The sequence below is a fragment of the Lathyrus oleraceus genome, chromosome 5, assembly GCF_024323335.1.
Source record: "Lathyrus oleraceus cultivar Zhongwan6 chromosome 5, CAAS_Psat_ZW6_1.0, whole genome shotgun sequence".
NCBI lineage: Eukaryota > Viridiplantae > Streptophyta > Magnoliopsida > Fabales > Fabaceae > Lathyrus > Lathyrus oleraceus.
Window position 1 is genome coordinate 633,131,922 of NC_066583.1, and position 16,969 is coordinate 633,148,890.

Here is a 16,969-nt window from a genome sequence, read left to right on the forward strand (position 1 = left end):
TCTCGTGAACAAGACTAATGCTTGCTACATTAACAACTTAATTTCAACAACTTCCAGCATAGCATATGAAACATATAATATCGACACGAGAGTGTTTCACTAGAAAGTAAAATCACATGGTAAAGCTAAAAAACCAGTAGTTTCATATTAAAGAAAATCTCTCAGTATTATGAACTCTAACCACTTTAGGCCACTTCATTTAATAGGGTCATGTATTTACCTACCATATTATTTTTTTCTTAACTTATAAATTTGAATACACATTAGATCAATCAATGCCTTCAAAACTTAGCTACAGAAACATGAATATGAATAGTGGAAAATCAGTTTTTGTTATGTTTGCATTTGTGCTATTTGCATGGGGGAATAATGCACAAGATGATACACTTGTCCCAGCAATCATAACATTTGGTGACTCTGCTGTGGATGTTGGGAACAATGACTATCTTTATACTCTTTTCAAAGCTAACTATCTTCCTTATGGAAGAGACTTTGCGAGCCATAAACCTACTGGGAGGTTTTGCAATGGAAAATTAGCTACTGATATTACCGGTGAGAATATAAACATCAAAGAACCGAACTCGTAATACTAATGTTATATGTATAGATATATAATTTTCATTCGGTTTTTCTCTTTGCAGCTGAAACACTAGGTTTTAAGAGCTACGCGCCTGCGTATCTTAGCCCTCAAGCAAAAGGGAAGAACCTTTTGATCGGAGCAAATTTTGCTTCCGCCGCATCTGGTTACGATGAAAAGGCTGCTATTTTGAATGTAAGTATTTTACGAACAACGCAGACACGAGGTTCTAGAGGTTTCACGTTTATTTTATTTTTTGCAGCATGCGATTCCGTTTTCGCAACAGTTAAAATACTACAAGGAATACCAAAGCAAGCTTGCAAAGATAGCTGGTAGAAAAAAAGCAGCATCAATTATTAAAGGTGCATTATACCTATTGAGTGGTGGAAGTAGTGACTTTGTCCAAAACTATTATGTGAATCCTATAATCAACAAAGTTGTTACTCCTGAACAATATTCTGCATACCTTGTGGGTTCATTCTCAAGCTTTGTTAAGGTATATAACTTGTTCTTTTATTGTCACATGTATCAAAACATTAGAATGCTATAACCATTCAAAGTTGCTTTGTTTTTAACATAGGATTTGTATAAATTGGGAGCTAGAAAAATTGGAGTGACTTCACTTCCACCACTAGGTTGCTTACCTGCTACAAGAACTTTATTTGGGTTCCAAGAGAAAGGTTGTGTCACAAGAATCAACAATGATGCACAAGGATTTAACAAGAAAATGAACTCGGCCGCGGCGAAACTCCAAAAGCAACTTCCTGGTCTTAAGATTGTTGTCTTTAACATTTTCAAACCTCTCTATGAACTTGTTCAATCCCCTTCAAAATTCGGTAACCAATACTTTCACTAGAATAACATATGATACGATATTCATGCTGTAAAAGAATGCTACTTATTCTTTAACGTATATTGTTACATCCGATAGGTTTCGCGGAGGCAAGGAGAGGTTGCTGCGGTGTTGGGACTGTAGAGACGACATCCTTATTGTGCAATCAACGTTCATTAGGAACTTGCTCTAATGCAACTCAGTATGTGTTTTGGGACAGTGTTCATCCTTCAGAAGCTGCTAATCAAGTTCTGGCTGATGCATTGATTGAACAAGGCATAAGCCTTATCGGTTAAGGACTCATGGAGCTGCATGTGATGATGCAACAGTTTGTTGTTTCTCTAGTGTAGAGAAACGGCATCATATTAAATAAGATTTTAGAAATTTCGATGTAACATGTTCGGGTGCATCAGTTCAGTTTATTTTCTTTTATATATCCGTTTTCTAAGTTACATATGTTGAGATAATCTGAAGTAAAATGTAACCATTAATATAAATAATTGACGAACGCCTTGCGAATGATAGAAAACACATTCTTCTGTATTACAAAATAAATCAGAAAGGGTTAAATCTTACATATTGACCATAAGCTAAAACAAACTAACTAAATGATGCTGATCTTCCTCGTCTTTGATGTTTATCATTCGCACTAGAATCTTTTAGAGCTTCTGTGTATATCTCAAAATCAGGTTTCTCTAAGCCTAAGAAGTCGGAGAACGAACATTCTCCGTCAAAACTTGAATATCTCCTTGATGTACTCGGCTGTTGAGAAACGCTATCTTCTTGATATCTAGATGAAACCTGGCTATGACAATGATGTCTATCCTTTCCTAATATCAACCTTCTAATCTTGCTAAAAAACTTATTCTGCCTTGCGGCATTAGTTCTAGAAGCCGGTGAATTATTAGCAGAAGAAAAATGATCATACTCTCCGGAGCCGGTAATGGAAGAAGATTGCGAGGAGGACCATTGATTTAAATCAAAATCCATAGTACTTTGCTTGGCTTTCTTCTCAGAAGAAAGGCTTAAGCTTTTACTTAGGTCCTTTGCAATTGTTTTAGTGTGTGGAGCCTGATGATTCTGCAGCTCACGTCGTATACAAGCATTTATCCATCGCATGTACACTAATTCTTCAATACCTGAACGTCGATCAGATTGTAGTTTCTCAATTTGCTTCATCAAATCGTCATTTTCTTTCCTAAGACGCTCACTTTCTTGACTCGCATCATAAGCAAGGATCTGCGTGGAATCGACTCTTCTAGTTAAGTCACAATTTTCTATCTGCAATCTTGAATTAGATTCCCTCAACTCTTCTACTTCAGACTCAAACGCCTCTAACTTTTGCGACTTGGCTACTCTTTGCTGATGGCTAACGATCTGCTCTTTCGCCTGTTCAGCTTCGCGCCTAATTTCCTCATTGAGCCGTTCGATTTTTTCTTTTGCTGCGTCAAGCTCAGCCAGCATGTTTGCATAATCAGCAACCTGTTCCCTTAATCTCCGATTCTCGGACTGTAAGTTTTCAGCTTTCAGATTGAACATCTCTACCTCCATATTACTTATCTTCAATCTATTCTCGAGTTCAATCACATCTGTTTCTTGCTCTCTAAGACCACAGAACTCAATCAGCTGAACCTCAAGACTTTGTTCCTTGTCTTGAAGCAATCTAACCATGTTCTTGAGTTGCTGTATCTCTTGTTCATAGTCACCCTTATCAAGACCTGCATATGCTCTAGAAGATCCTACTTTAAACCTCGGCAGCGCCTCTACTTCGAACTCTACCTCCTTAACGATCTCATCAAATTCAGGTAGAAGGAACTCAACTCTATCACCATTTTGTATAGTGTTACTAAGAAGATCAATAGGAGAATTTCCACTCCACGACCCGTTGGTTTGTGTTTCTTCCTGCTATACAAAAAATCATCTTAGAAGTACAAATTTGAGACCATATCTATATACACATCTACATGGATCAAATTTCGCCATAGTATTTTATATAGGACCCTGTTTCGATCCAATTCATTAATCTTGAAGTCATTCTTAATAACTTTTCTTATAGTTTTTCTATATCTTTTTCTACCTCTAGCAGTATCACTTCTCTCGATCTGATATTATTACAAAATCTACACGTCTTCTCTCTACCTGCACAGACTATCGGAGTCTATTTTTCTACTATAATTCTTCAATTTTGAAATACAAAGCAAACAAACATCATCTAAAAATGAAATGCAGGGAAAAAGTACCTCCTCCTCAAGAGTGCTGGAAGTAGTGCATGTTGCATCAATAATATCTGGTCCTAAATCATCTTCACATTCATGACCTGAGAAATACACCATTACATTTAACAACAAAACAATAGGTTAAGATGCATGATGAAATTGAAAGGAAACAAGACCTTGATTGATTCTAAGGCGAGAGCATAGAAATCCAGCAAAAGAAAATCCAAAGGCCAAACCAATGTTCACCAAAATAGGCTTCACACGTTTCTTCCTCTTGATCACCATCATCAAAATTACTTTGTTCATCACTACTATCAAGTTCAAAACAGTATATGTATTATGTATTCATCAAAAGTGGAAGAGGAAAAAAAACTGAATTCAAATTAATTAGGAAACAAATAAAAATGAGAACCTAAAAGACCAAAATGTATTTGATTCTCATATTAAAACGAAAAAATAATAACTAAGAGTTAATATATAAATTAATTACTATATCTTTTCGTATTATTAATGGAATAATATAGATGATTAATTGAATTCAATTTTAAAAAGTAGGATTTGAATTAAATTATTAAATTTATTAAGAAATTGTTATTAAAAGTATTTAATTGAATATAGTAAATAAATTATATGAGTAGTTTATTGAGTTGTTTAATAGATAGAATCAAATTAAAATATTTAGGATAACTTAAAAAGTACTTTTGAAGAAAAAAAGTTATATATTTAGTTGATAAATTAATATGGGTGATTTTTAACCCTCTTGATATCTAATAGTTGATAGATGATGTGTTTTTCTATTTATAATAGAATTATGGATCATGTTAACCGGTGCTCACACGAGACAGGAATACTGATTAAGAATTTTAAATAAAGAAAATAGGTTATGATATAATATCTTTTTAAAAAGTTGATTATTTATTTTAAAAAATAATTTTTTTAATTTATTAAAAAATATTTAATTTATTATTTTAATTTTTTAACAAATGTCATCGGAGCACTTGTTAGTATTTCTCTGAAATTATTATAATACTTAAATTAGAGTTTTAATCTTAATATAATTCATTTATCAAATCAATATTTCATTATATTTTTAAATATTTTTTCCCTTTTTAATTTCATATAAAAAAAGTGCTAATGTAAAGTTAATAAAATTCATATCATTAAATTAAAAAAGTTATATTATATTTGTACCATAAACAAAACAAAAAATATAATACAAAAGGTGAAACAAATCATTACTTAAAATTAAAAATTATGGAAATAAATCAATAGTTATGGAAAGGCAAACGGGCATGTTCGTCATATTTAGGCCCATTCTGAAAAATCGGTTAAAAAATGCGACAGGAAGGGGTGGATATAGTTGAGAGTCAGGGCCTAAAATTTTGATCCGTCACGCAAAAGAAATTAGGGTTGACGGATCCGCAGCCGTTGCACATTTTAAGCTTAAAAATTGTAAAATTTATGTTAATGTTCGCGCCCGAAAAAATAAGTGGCAGTACGGACATATTAGAGAGTGCGAACCTAAAATATTATCTCGTCCCACCAAAATGTACGGGTGAAACGGACATGCCCAACAAATCGGACCCGTTTTGTCACCCCCAATAAATTCTAAATTCTGAAAAGTTTGCATCTTCTAAATTTCATCTCCACGCCCCTTATATAAATCCTAACTCCCTAATACATGTTTCAACTTCAATATCATCTCTTTTTTTTAAACAATTTACATTGTTTAACTTTAAGTTACTATTTTGATTTGTTTGAAAAGTCAATTTTGTTATAGGATATAGATTCCAAAAAATATATATAATAATCTTGAAGAAGACATATGGTGGAGTTATATGTAACGAGAAGGATCGGAGAAAATATGAATCAAGACATATGGTGAAAATTAGAACACAAAGCTTATTGGATTATCAAATTCCTTAACTTGGATTTCAAGGCTACATGAGAAGAGAAAACTACAACTTAGTGAATTGGAAGAATTAAGGCTGGAAACGTATAAAAACGATAGGCTATAGAAAGAAAGGACAAGAAATGGCATGACAAGAGAATTCTAAAAATGAATTTTAAAGAAGGAGAGCTTGTAATGCTGTTTAATTCGAGATTGAAATTGTTTCCTAGAAAATTGCGCTCATGGTGGTCTGGACCCTTTGAGATGAAAGAGGTGACGTCATATGGAGCAGTAGAGATGTGGAGCGAGTTCACGAGTCCATTCATGGCGAATGGGCAAATACTTAAGCATTATATGGTTGATGAACCAATTGAAATGGGTGCATGCATAACTCTAAAGGAAACCCCGTGAAGGATTCGAAGAAGTAAAAACGAGCTAACGACTTTAAACAAGTGTTGTGTGACAGGCAACTCACAATGTTTTTATCTAATGTTTTTGTGTTTTTTATTTGTTTTGTAAAAAAATAAAGGAAATCAACAAGATTTGCAAGGAGGTGTATGCGATCATGGCCAAAATATGCTAAGAATCGAAGGAAGAGCGATGCAAATAGATGACAAAACAACTGACCTTGAAAACATAACAAAAAACAAGAAAAGACCATATTTTAGCAACAAAAAAACATAAGGCCTACGTGTAATAGGGTGTTACGACCATAATTTTGGTCTACCTTAAAAACACAAAAAAACTGGAAGAATTAAGGACAATCCGTAATTGGGTGTTACACATATAATTTTTAGCGCCCCCGAGCCTTCCCTTTTTCCAGTGAGAATTACGACATGTATGTAATTAAGGGTTACAATTGTAATTCTCCAAACGCCACAATTTTCAAATTTTCGCCGCTTATTAATGGTGGATGTATCACCCCGAATTCAATTAATTAATTTATTTGAATTTAGTTGTATTTTATTTAAACTATTAATTGAATTATATGTTTTTGGTTGATTTTTCGTGAATTTGTATGTAGTTTGTGACATGTGGTTGGGTTGGTCAGAGTGGTAGAGCGAATTAGAATTTAAATTAATTTTATAATGACGAGAATAATTGAAATAGTATAAGTATTAAAAAAATAAGGAAAATTATAAATAATAATCGATTAATATTATTTTGGTGAAAATTAGATTTAATTATAAAATAAATAAATAAAATAAGGTAGTAATGGTAAAGTGGGGTTTCGAGAGATAAGTGAGGATAGGATAGTGTGGCGCCACAAAAAATACAGAGTCGTCACCGAACTTTATTTATTCCAAAGGAAAGGGAAAATACCGATAAAACCCTTAAAAGAGAAAGAAGATGGTCGTCATAACCAAATTTGGGTTCGGGAGTCATTTATGCAAGGGAAATATATTAGCACCCCTCACATCTGTTGTACTAAACGGGAACCATTTTGATTATTCTTTGTCGAATGAGTGTTATTATCTAAAGGTTACCTGCGATTGATTTTAATTAAAGAAAAATAAAATTTTAAATAAGGTGCTCGCCAAGGATTCGAACTCTCGTGCCTACGTATTCTCATAGTGCAATGAGAAAATCAGAGTTTCGTAGTTTGTGGTAGAAAATATGAATTTGTTGGTTGTTTTTATTGGACGATGTTAGCGTTCGCGACCTAGCAGTTAAACGTTGCTTGTATACTCGTGCATGGGAGATTTAAGCGTTTGTTTGTATTGCGGTAGAACAAAAATAATATGTCCTTTGTGAAAAGTTTTTGAATGCCCTAAGGCAAAAAAAATTGAATCTGATGGGTTGTGATTGATTTTTAAACTTTGAATAATTGGGGCATACGTCCCGTATCCAAAGATACTTGGAACAAAGATATGAATAATCTCTCTCATTCTTCTTCGTTGCTTAAGGCTCGTGGTGCACAATTCGCATCGCATTTTTAAGTGTTTTTGAATTTATTTGCAAAAAGGTTTTAGTCTTAATGAACAAGGGAAAGAAAATGAATGTGAATGAATCTCAGTAGTGATCAAGGTCTTGATGTCCAGAGTCTTCAGATTCTTGAATATGAAACTTTGACATGAGATCCAGTGCAAGGAAAGTACAAAGGTCTAACTCCATCAAGTGATCAAGGGACTTATGATCACTTGATTGGAAAAGGGAATCTGACAATGGTTCAGGACAAGGTCAAACAAAGTCCAATATCGAGTGTAATTAATTAATTAAGCATGAACTTGATCAACTAATCAAAGGGTGATAATCATGATAAGTATGCATGGCAACATAACCCGTATCCGCGGGTACCCACCCGAACTCGCCCTGAATTTGACGGGAAAAACCCGCTTTGACTGGGTCTCAATTATAAAATATGGGGACGAGTCGGGTAATGGGGACACTAGTACCCACCCCGAACCCGCCCTCGAACCCGCCCCGTTTATTTCATTATATACATTATTATTTAGTTTTGATAATTTACAATATTAAATATGTGACCAATGTTTTGATATTTTAATTTTAATTTTATTATTTAAAACATTTGAAATGTATGTATGAAAATTTTTTAGACTGTTTTATTTTATTATTTGTAATGTAATTTTATTTTGGAAAAACTAAATATTTCTATTAAAAAAAATTAATTTCACTAAATGAATGGTGACGGGGCAGGATACTCGAACCCGTTTGGGACGGATTTGGGTTTTGATTCCCCATCCCCGTTTGGATTTGGGGCGGGGAACGGGAATTGTTTGGGGATTCGGGTATGGATTTGTAGGACGTAAAAACCGTCACCTCGTCTCGTTGGCATGTCTAATGATAAGGACATATTAAGCACATGAATTCACTTGAAGACTAAAACCATTAAAAATTGAAACTATCATGAATATCCTAAGTTCTAATAAATTTAATTGAAAATTAAAGAATTAATCCTAATTAAGGCCTAACTAAAATCTAATCATGTACTAAACTATTACTATTTTTCAATTAAAAAGTGTACTAATGAGTGTTTTCCTGTGTTTTTTCATGAATTCAATTCATTTCTTTGTTTCACTTCATTCCCTCTCTCTCAAGAATGCTCTCGCTGGAACTTTGCTCCGCCGCATCGGAGGCGGCGGAGTTGATCCAAACAACCATTAACAGACACCGAACTCGCGCTCTTGACGTCCTCTCCCTCAATCTCGTATTCGTTCCATAAAAAATTCATTAAAGTTCTTAAAATCAAATCAAAATCCAAGAACCCTAGTTTGCAAAATGTAAAATTAAATGGTGGAAGAGCACTAATCCAAACTCAAACCTTAGGGGGTTTGATTCGGAGCTTCAGATACTACATTGCAGTAACCATTTTGACACGAATGGAGGAGGAGCTTACCTACAGGGAAAAGATTGGCCCCGAAGTTTGTAAGAATTGAAGAAGATGAAGTTGAAAAAGGGAAGAAGACCAGAGACCATGTAACTACTTGAACCTGCAACTTTTCTTCTTCTTCTACTCGAGCTCTAGTTTATAGGTTATGATTATTTTTGTTGTTGTTGATTGCATGTGTGAGAATGTAAAAAAGTGGATAGCATTGGCTAAATGCTCAAGTTGCAGCAAGCTTCAAGGAGAAGCTTGCTCAACAATGGTGAAAAGAGCTTTGTAGTGTGGTGAGGTGATTGGAGAGAAAGAGTGATGAAAGTGAATTCTACAGAAAAATGATTCAAGGTTTTAGGAGATTGAAGAGAGTGATGAGACTATATAGATGAATATCCTAATTGTTTTGGGCAGTGATCTGGGCAAGGTTGTTTCAAGTTAGGACTAAGTTAGATTCAATGAAGAAGTTAGTTAATGAATGTGACTTTGTTAAGCTTCTGTTAATAGTAGCTAGCTGTTTGAATTAGAAGTTAGTTATGTAGTTAGTATATGTTCACTTATGTTATAATTAGTTGGAGGTTAAGAAAAAGTTAGTGAGTTATGTTAGAATTAGGGATTGTTATATTGAAACAATTACGAGGAATTAAACTGATTAGTAATGTTAAAAAGCATATACCGAACTGTTAGAGGTTAGTGTTAATTTGAAGTTGAGCTATAAGACATTGATGCAATGTGGTGGTTGATTTCGAAATCAACAGAAGTTAAATGAATGATTGTTATGCCATGCTTCTTTGAACCATATTAAATGCTTGGACTGATATTGTTATGTTAATTGGTTGATGCGTTAAGTTTTGAAGTTACTCATGTTGAAATTCTAGGAACTAATTGAATTAGTTTAAGTTACTTTAAAATTATGTTTTGAAGTTTTGTTTTAATTGCTTGTGTTAGGACGTCTCAATGAGTTAGCAATATGAAATGGTTATGGAACTTGGTTGAATTGATGTTAGCATGATATGATTGAATATTGACATGTATGGAGTAGTCCTAACTTTGTTATGGATGTAATGTTGATGAGTTAGTCTTGGAATTGAACTGAATTATTAGAGCTTTGGACTGTTTGGTTTAGTATGGCTATGTGTGTAACTATCATGGTATATTGGATTAGTTCAAAATTTTGAGAGTAATATGAATTAAGGTCATGCTATATGTTATATTAATTTGGTGGAGCCATGTGTGTATCTGTGCATTGTTTTGCAGGGCTGGTGTGCATTGATGGGATGACCAAGACTTGGCATGTGACTCATCAAAATGACATGGCACACAAGGTTCATGAGTCAAAGTCCGCACACCATGATACATGAGTTCAATAACATATACAAATGCAATGATCATCATTGGTTTCCCTTCGAACCACATAAATCGCTGATAAGGCCACCTGCTCAACATAATAAACATGATATGTAATTATGACTCACAAGTACATAATCATACAAGCATTCAATAACAATTTACTCATATCTCATCGGAGCAAAATCAAACAATTCTTAAAACACAACAACTTTATTCACCAACTCACAAACTCAATAAAATAGTAATAAGCAGTCATTGGAATTGGAAATAGCTCAAAAAATAGAGTCGGTGACCCAAACTGGTTAACACAGGTCATGACGATCAGCCCACTCGTCGTGACGGTTATCATGATGTGTCTGTCATTCCCCTCCTCACACACTCTTCATCTAGGCTATGGACGACAGAGTCATCTGCTTTAGAGATCATGACGGTTGGCCTGTCATCAGGATGACAATCGTCAACTCTCTTAGCACGGTGACAGTTGGCTCGTTATGGTGGTGATGGTCGTCACCACAGTGCAGAACGCATAAACAACATTTTCCTCCATGTGAGCACTTATAAAGCTCTGATATCAACTCCCAACCACTCAAGTCGAACAGAAAAACATCATACATGTTCATTACATGTTTAATACATCATTTGTACACAGATTCATCATTTATTCCACAGATTTTCACTAAACCAATTCACATGTTTCTCATATTAAACATAACAACATGAATAATCAACATCCATATTTTTACATGTAAATCATATACGAACTTTAAAGAGACATCAGAACATGAATTAACATCAATCACAATAATTGAGAGAAAGATTTTACATAAACCTTCTTCTTATCCATAAACTCATCAATATAGGAAAAACACAATAAATAATGAAGAAGGCGGGGATCCCTCACCATCCTTTATGAAATATACATCCAATAGTGAATAATCACCCCTTACTTGAATTTTGCAATAAGAATGAATTTTTAGCAATGGAGGTTCCTCCCACTAGGTTTTGCTCTTCCACTCCAATTCATATACTTCTCCCACTTTCATGTACTGCATACCCTATTTTTCTCCTTATTTTTCTTTTAAATAAAAAACTTAATTTAATCTTTTATTCTTTCTAATTTCCATCATTAATTTTTGATCTCTCACTCCTACTACACCAAACTTATTAGTATACCAATTCCCACCCCTTATCTCACTATTTCTTATTTTCTCTACTTTATTCTGTTATTTTAATTAGCTGAAATTAGTGATAAATAATATAAATTCTATCTCACCTCAATTAACCCCACAAAACATACAGAACGTTCGAATAAATCGCATCAACACATAAAAGTTAATAAAATAAATTAATTTAAAAGTTGGGGTGTTACAGTACCAGACCAAGCATAGCGTGTGCAATGGCCCTTGTAAGCAGGTACATGACCAACCCTGAAAATGCGCATTGGCAAGCTTTGAAATGGATCCTAAGATATATAAAAGGATCTCTAAGCAAGGTTGTGATTTATGGTGGAGTCAGGGGTGATGATAACAAAGTTGAAATTGAAGGATTTGTTGACTCAGATTATGCAAGATATATAGATACTAGAAAATCTCTTCCTGGATATGTTTTCATCATATATTTGGTACAATAATCATTTGGAAAGCAACACTTCAGAAGGTTGTAGCCTTATCAACCACTGAACTTGAATACATTACCCTCATTGAAGTTGTAAAATAAGCAGTGTTGCTTGAAGGGTTTGCTAAGGATCTGAAACTTCAAAGTCAAACAATAATTATTAAATGTGATAGTCAAAGTGTCATACATGTGTCCAAGAACTCATGTCAGAGTAATAATTGAGAGAGGAGAAATGAAAGTGCTAAAGGTTTCAACTGATGATAATGGTGTTGATATGATCATCAAGATATTGTCAAGCAGCATGTTCTTCCATTGCTTGCAACTGATAAGAATACACGATGATAACTAGTTCATTTTTTGGTTCGGAGTTTATTTCAAGTTGAAGATTTGTAGCTTATTGGTTATAAACTAGTGTTGGATCAAACTCAGTAGCTGTCGAAGTATCCTAGTTTATTGGCATGTCGAAGTATGCTAGTTTGTTAGCATGTCGAAGTATGTTAGTATATGCTAGTTTGTTAGTTTCTTATAAATAACATACTCTTCCTCACTTCTCGGCATGAAAGTGGTGTGCTTAAGATTCAATTGTAAATAATTTTACTCTTTGTGTAATTGAATTAAGAATCCAACTTTACCATTTTCTGATTGTCTCTCCTCCCTCTTCTCTCTTCTAGGTTTTCTTTTTCATAAAGAAACCTCTCATATACTCAATTATCGGCATTGATTCAAAACATCATAGATGCACTTAAAATTGATTTTGAACAAACATGTTACACTGACGAAAGTGGGTAGAATATTTGGTTAGAATAGAACAACATGCCGACGAAAGTGGGTGTCATCCATTATTTTATATGTTTCTACAACTTAAATTTGTTTTCTCGTAATGAATTGGAGCCTACATTAATCTATTAGAGATACGAATCGTTGACTCTAAGTCCTACTTTTAAGATTTCTATTTTAAAAACAAAAATAACATTCCAAAACAAAACCATCGATCATCTTAGCTAAACAAAAAATTAACAGAACTCGGTATTCAAAAATTGGTCTTTGGGGAACGATACTCTTATTTTATTACTTTGATATAATCGTGTACTTCCGACGTGTCATTTCTAGGGGTGGCAATCGGGCATGTCCGCCACGTTTAACCCCGCCCCGCAAAAAAACAGTGTGGGGACGGGGCGGGACGAATCCACGGACATTACACTTTTTAAATCTAAAAATCGCAAAATTTTATGTTAATATTTGCGCTCGCAAAATCCCCGAAAAACAGGATGAGACAAACACATTAGAGGGTGTGGGTCTAAAATCTTGTCTCACCCCGTGTAAAAGTGCAGACAAGACAAGCATGCCCCGTGGACCAAACCCGTTTTTTCATTCCTAATCATTTCATCATTTATGTGATTCTAAGCATCTTATTCATTTACTTTGTTTACCAAATGTAAGCAACAATTATTGGTTTTTCACTAGTGTGAGCACCACCACTAAAAGTGAAAAGAGTAATCCCCCAAAGATTGGAGACCATGAAACATAAAAGAGTAATCCCCCAGAGATCGGAGACCATGAAGCATATGCCCCCATTCTCTTAGTCTTAAAGACCATATCGGCCAATTTTTAGGGCTCCACGCACATGTCTCAACCCCTCGCACCGAAGCATTGTACATATTAAGGGATGGAATGATAGAAACCAACCGATAAAGAAAAGTAAATTGAAAAAATCCCTTTGGTTCCAAAATGATAATCACATAACTTCGAGAATTTGCACCTCCCTAATACCAAGATGACCCATTTCCAATCAAATTTCCCGATATTCTCTCTCTTACACTCTCATTATCCTAATTAATTAATTTCTATTCTAAAACTGCAGTTACAATTACGAATATTCTCTCTCTCTCAATCGCCCCCTCTTTATAGTCGACACTCTCATTATCCTAATTAATTTATTTATATTTTAAAACTGCAGTTACAATTACAGTTAGTGCACTGCAGATACCTATGACATTTATCTTTAATAAAAACTATCTATTAAATAATAAAATTGTCTCCTATTAACTAACAAGACCCTTACAATCCTAATGAAGAGCTAGTATCTAACATGGAAGTAATGACTTTATACAAAACTATTATGCAAATCCAATAATCAACAAAGTTGTTACTCCTGATCAATATTCTGCCTACCATATGGAGGCATTCTCAAGCTTTGTTAAGGTATATCTTTCGTCTTTTAGTAGCCATTATGAGAACTATGGATATTTAGAACACTAATGCAACTCAGTATGTGTTTTGGGATAGTGTTGATCCTTCAGAAGCTGCTAATCAAGTTCTGGCTGATGCATTGATTGAACAAGGCATAAGCCTTATCGGTTGAGGACTCGTGGAGGTTCATGTGATGATGTAACAGTTTGTTGTTTCTCTAATGTTGATTTGAAAGTATTAAGATTCATTTTCTAAGCTAATCATAGAAAACACATTCTTCTGTAATACAAAACATGTCAGAAAATGTTAAATCCATGCATGTTGACCATAAGCTAAAACAAACTAACTAAATGATGTTGATCTTCCTCGTCTTTGATGTTTATCATTCGCACTAGAATCTTCTAGAGCTTCTGCATATTTCTCAAAATCAGATTTCTCTAAGCCTAAGAAGTCGGAGAACGAACCTTCTCCGTCAAAACTTGAATATCTCCTATCAAAGGAAGTTCTACCGTCAAAACTTGAATTTCTCCTATCAAAGGAAGTTCTACCGTCAGTGTCGGTTGATGTATTCCGTGGTTGAGAATTGATATCTTCTTGATATTTAGATGAAACCTGACTATGACGACGATGTCTATCCTTTCCTAATATCAATCTTCTAAGCTTGCTAAAAAACTTGTTCTGAGTCGTGGCGTTAGTTCTGGCAGAAAAATGATCATACTCTCCGGAGTCGGTAATAGAAGAAGATTGCGAGGAGGACCGTTGATTTAAATCAAAATCCATAGTACTCCCTAGTCCATTAGTATCAGCATATTCAAGTCTTAGTTTCTCGGCTTCAATCTCAGAGGTAGGGTTTAAGCTTTTACTCAAGTCCTTTGCAACCATTTTATTGTGTAGAGGCTGATGATTCTGCAGCTCGTGTCGTAAACGAGCATTTACCCACCGCATGTACACTAATTCTTCAATATCTGAACGTCGATCAGATTGTAGTTGCTCAATTTGCTTCATCAAGTCCTCGTTTTCTTTTCTAAGACGCTCACTTTCTTGATTCGCATCATTAGCATGGATCTGCGTGGAATCGAATCTTCTAGTTAAGTCAGAATTCTCTATCTGCAATCTCGAATTAGATTTCCTCAACTCCTCTACTTCAGACTCAAGCGCCTCTAACTTTTGCAGCTTAATTTTGATGTCCTGATCAGAAGCAGCATCTTTGCATTCCTGGTCTTGCAACTTGGCTACTCTTTGTTGAAGACTAACGATCCGCTCTTTATTCTGTTCAGCCTCACGCCTAATTTCCTTATTGAGCAGCTCGATTTTTGCTCTTGCTGCGTCAAGCTCAGCTAGCACGTTTGCATGATCGGAAACCTGTTCCTTTAATCTTCGATTCTCAGACTGTAACTTTTTAGCCTTCAAATTGAACATGTTGACCTCCATATTACTTATCTTCAATCTATTTTCAAGCTCCATCACAACCGTTTCTTGCTCTCTAAGACCATAGTACTCAAGTAGCTGAACCTCGAGGTTTTGCTCCTTGTCTTGAAGCATTCTAACCATGTTCTTGAGTCGATGTATCTCGTTTTCATAGTCATCCTTATCAGAACCTGCATATGGTCTAGAAGTTCTTACTTCTAACTTCCGCGACTCTACTTCGAATTCTACCTCCTTAACGAGCTCATCAAACTCAGGTAAGAGAAACTCATCTCTATCCCCATTTTTAGTGTTACTGAGAAGATCGATAGGAGAATTCCCACTCCTCGACTCGTCGGTGCACGTTGCATCAATTTCATGACCTGAATTAACTTCAATTAACAAAACAAAACAGAAAAAAACACAGTTGGATTCATGATGAAATTGAAAGGAAACAAGACCTTGATTGATTCTGAGGCGTGAGCAAAGAAATCCAGCAAAAGAAAACCCCAAAGCCAAACCAATGTTCACCAAAATAGGCTTCACACCCTTGTCCTTCTTTATCATCATCAAGTTCAATCATCCACCATCTCAAACCAACGAAAATATCATTCAACTCTTAACTGATTATACCTAGAAACACAATAAGTTCATAATAGCAATTCATACAGCTTATACAAAATCAGAAAAAACGACTTTTAAATGATTTTCTACGCATAAAACTGAATTCAAAAAATGAAACAAAAAGTGAGTAAAGAAGAAAAATACCTCAAAAGATAATTAACATGAAAGCTGAAAAGACAAAAAGGGTATTTGTCTCTTTCTTTTTCCTCAGACCAAAACAAGAACAAACGAATCTTAAGAATGCCGGTGGTGTGTTGACTAAATAACAACTTATTTACCGTACAATTTTTTTTAAAAAGAACTTTATTTGAAATTATACACTGAATTTGCCAAGAATTCCTACTCCCCTTCCATATTCTTTTAATCTCTTCAGTTCTAGAAAGGTACTATATAAACTCACATTTTTCTTTTTATCGCATTAATTGTTTTTAATGGTGGCTTGTTTCGTGATTAAAATTAATAATCTCAAGAAATATGATTCCTATGAATATTATTATTAAGAATTCTATTCCGTTTGATAAATAAATAAAGTTTTTAAAAATATTTTAAAATTTTATTTTGATTAAAATTTAAAAACTTTAAAAATTTAAAATAATTATATTACAATAATATAAAAGTGAGAGATTATACTCGATTATCTTAGAGCATCTCCAACAGTAAACCCATTTTTGGGTTTTTTGTGGGACCTATTAAGTCACGTCAGCTTGAAGCAACCCAACTACTTTTTCATTCTAATAGTGCAACTCTGAAGAACTCAGATGGGATTTCACAACTTTATTTTATATATTAATATTTTATTCATATTAAATTTTATATTAATTAAAATAATAATCTCACAACTTTAATTTTAGTATTTATATTAATTAAATTTTATATTAATTAAAACTCATTCAAGAAATCGATGTTTCACATTACACTGTTCTCCACGTTGGCA

The 16,969-nt window shown here is 34.1% G+C and overlaps 3 protein-coding genes and 1 long non-coding RNA gene across 5 annotated transcripts; 2 read left to right on the plus strand and 2 right to left on the minus strand.

The window, feature by feature from the left end:
* The first annotated feature begins 267 nt into the window (after positions 1-267).
* LOC127087409 (GDSL esterase/lipase APG) lies at positions 268-1,938 on the plus strand. Its single transcript, XM_051028300.1, has 5 exons — positions 268-552; positions 642-772; positions 840-1,073; positions 1,158-1,413; positions 1,509-1,938. Exons 1-5 carry the CDS (start codon positions 276-278, stop codon positions 1,703-1,705), a joined length of 1,095 nt encoding a protein of 364 aa, XP_050884257.1. The 5' UTR covers positions 268-275; the 3' UTR covers positions 1,706-1,938.
* On the minus strand, positions 1,929-4,044 carry LOC127087408 (protein CHUP1, chloroplastic). Its single transcript, XM_051028299.1, has 3 exons — positions 3,802-4,044; positions 3,650-3,726; positions 1,929-3,311 (listed from the first exon to the last, which is right to left on the minus strand). Exons 1-3 carry the CDS (start codon positions 3,929-3,931, stop codon positions 2,010-2,012), a joined length of 1,509 nt encoding a protein of 502 aa, XP_050884256.1. The 5' UTR covers positions 3,932-4,044; the 3' UTR covers positions 1,929-2,009.
* Positions 4,045-8,514: 4,470 nt separating this feature from the next.
* On the plus strand, positions 8,515-10,368 carry LOC127087410 (uncharacterized). The gene is made up of 2 exons (XR_007789960.1): positions 8,515-8,954; positions 10,111-10,368. It is a non-coding gene; the product is annotated as an uncharacterized LOC127087410 (long non-coding RNA).
* A 3,830-nt stretch (positions 10,369-14,198) lies between these two features.
* On the minus strand, positions 14,199-16,389 carry LOC127087411 (protein CHUP1, chloroplastic). Of its 2 annotated transcripts, XM_051028302.1 has the most exons (3): positions 16,180-16,385; positions 15,873-16,044; positions 14,199-15,794 (listed from the first exon to the last, which is right to left on the minus strand). In XM_051028302.1, exons 2-3 carry the CDS (start codon positions 15,979-15,981, stop codon positions 14,350-14,352), a joined length of 1,554 nt encoding a protein of 517 aa, XP_050884259.1. In that variant the 5' UTR covers positions 15,982-16,044; positions 16,180-16,385; the 3' UTR covers positions 14,199-14,349. The 2 variants fall into 2 exon arrangements, with proteins under 2 accessions (XP_050884259.1, XP_050884258.1); XM_051028301.1 differs by having other exon boundaries at positions 14,199-16,044; positions 16,180-16,389.
* Between the last annotated feature and the right edge of the window lie 580 nt (positions 16,390-16,969).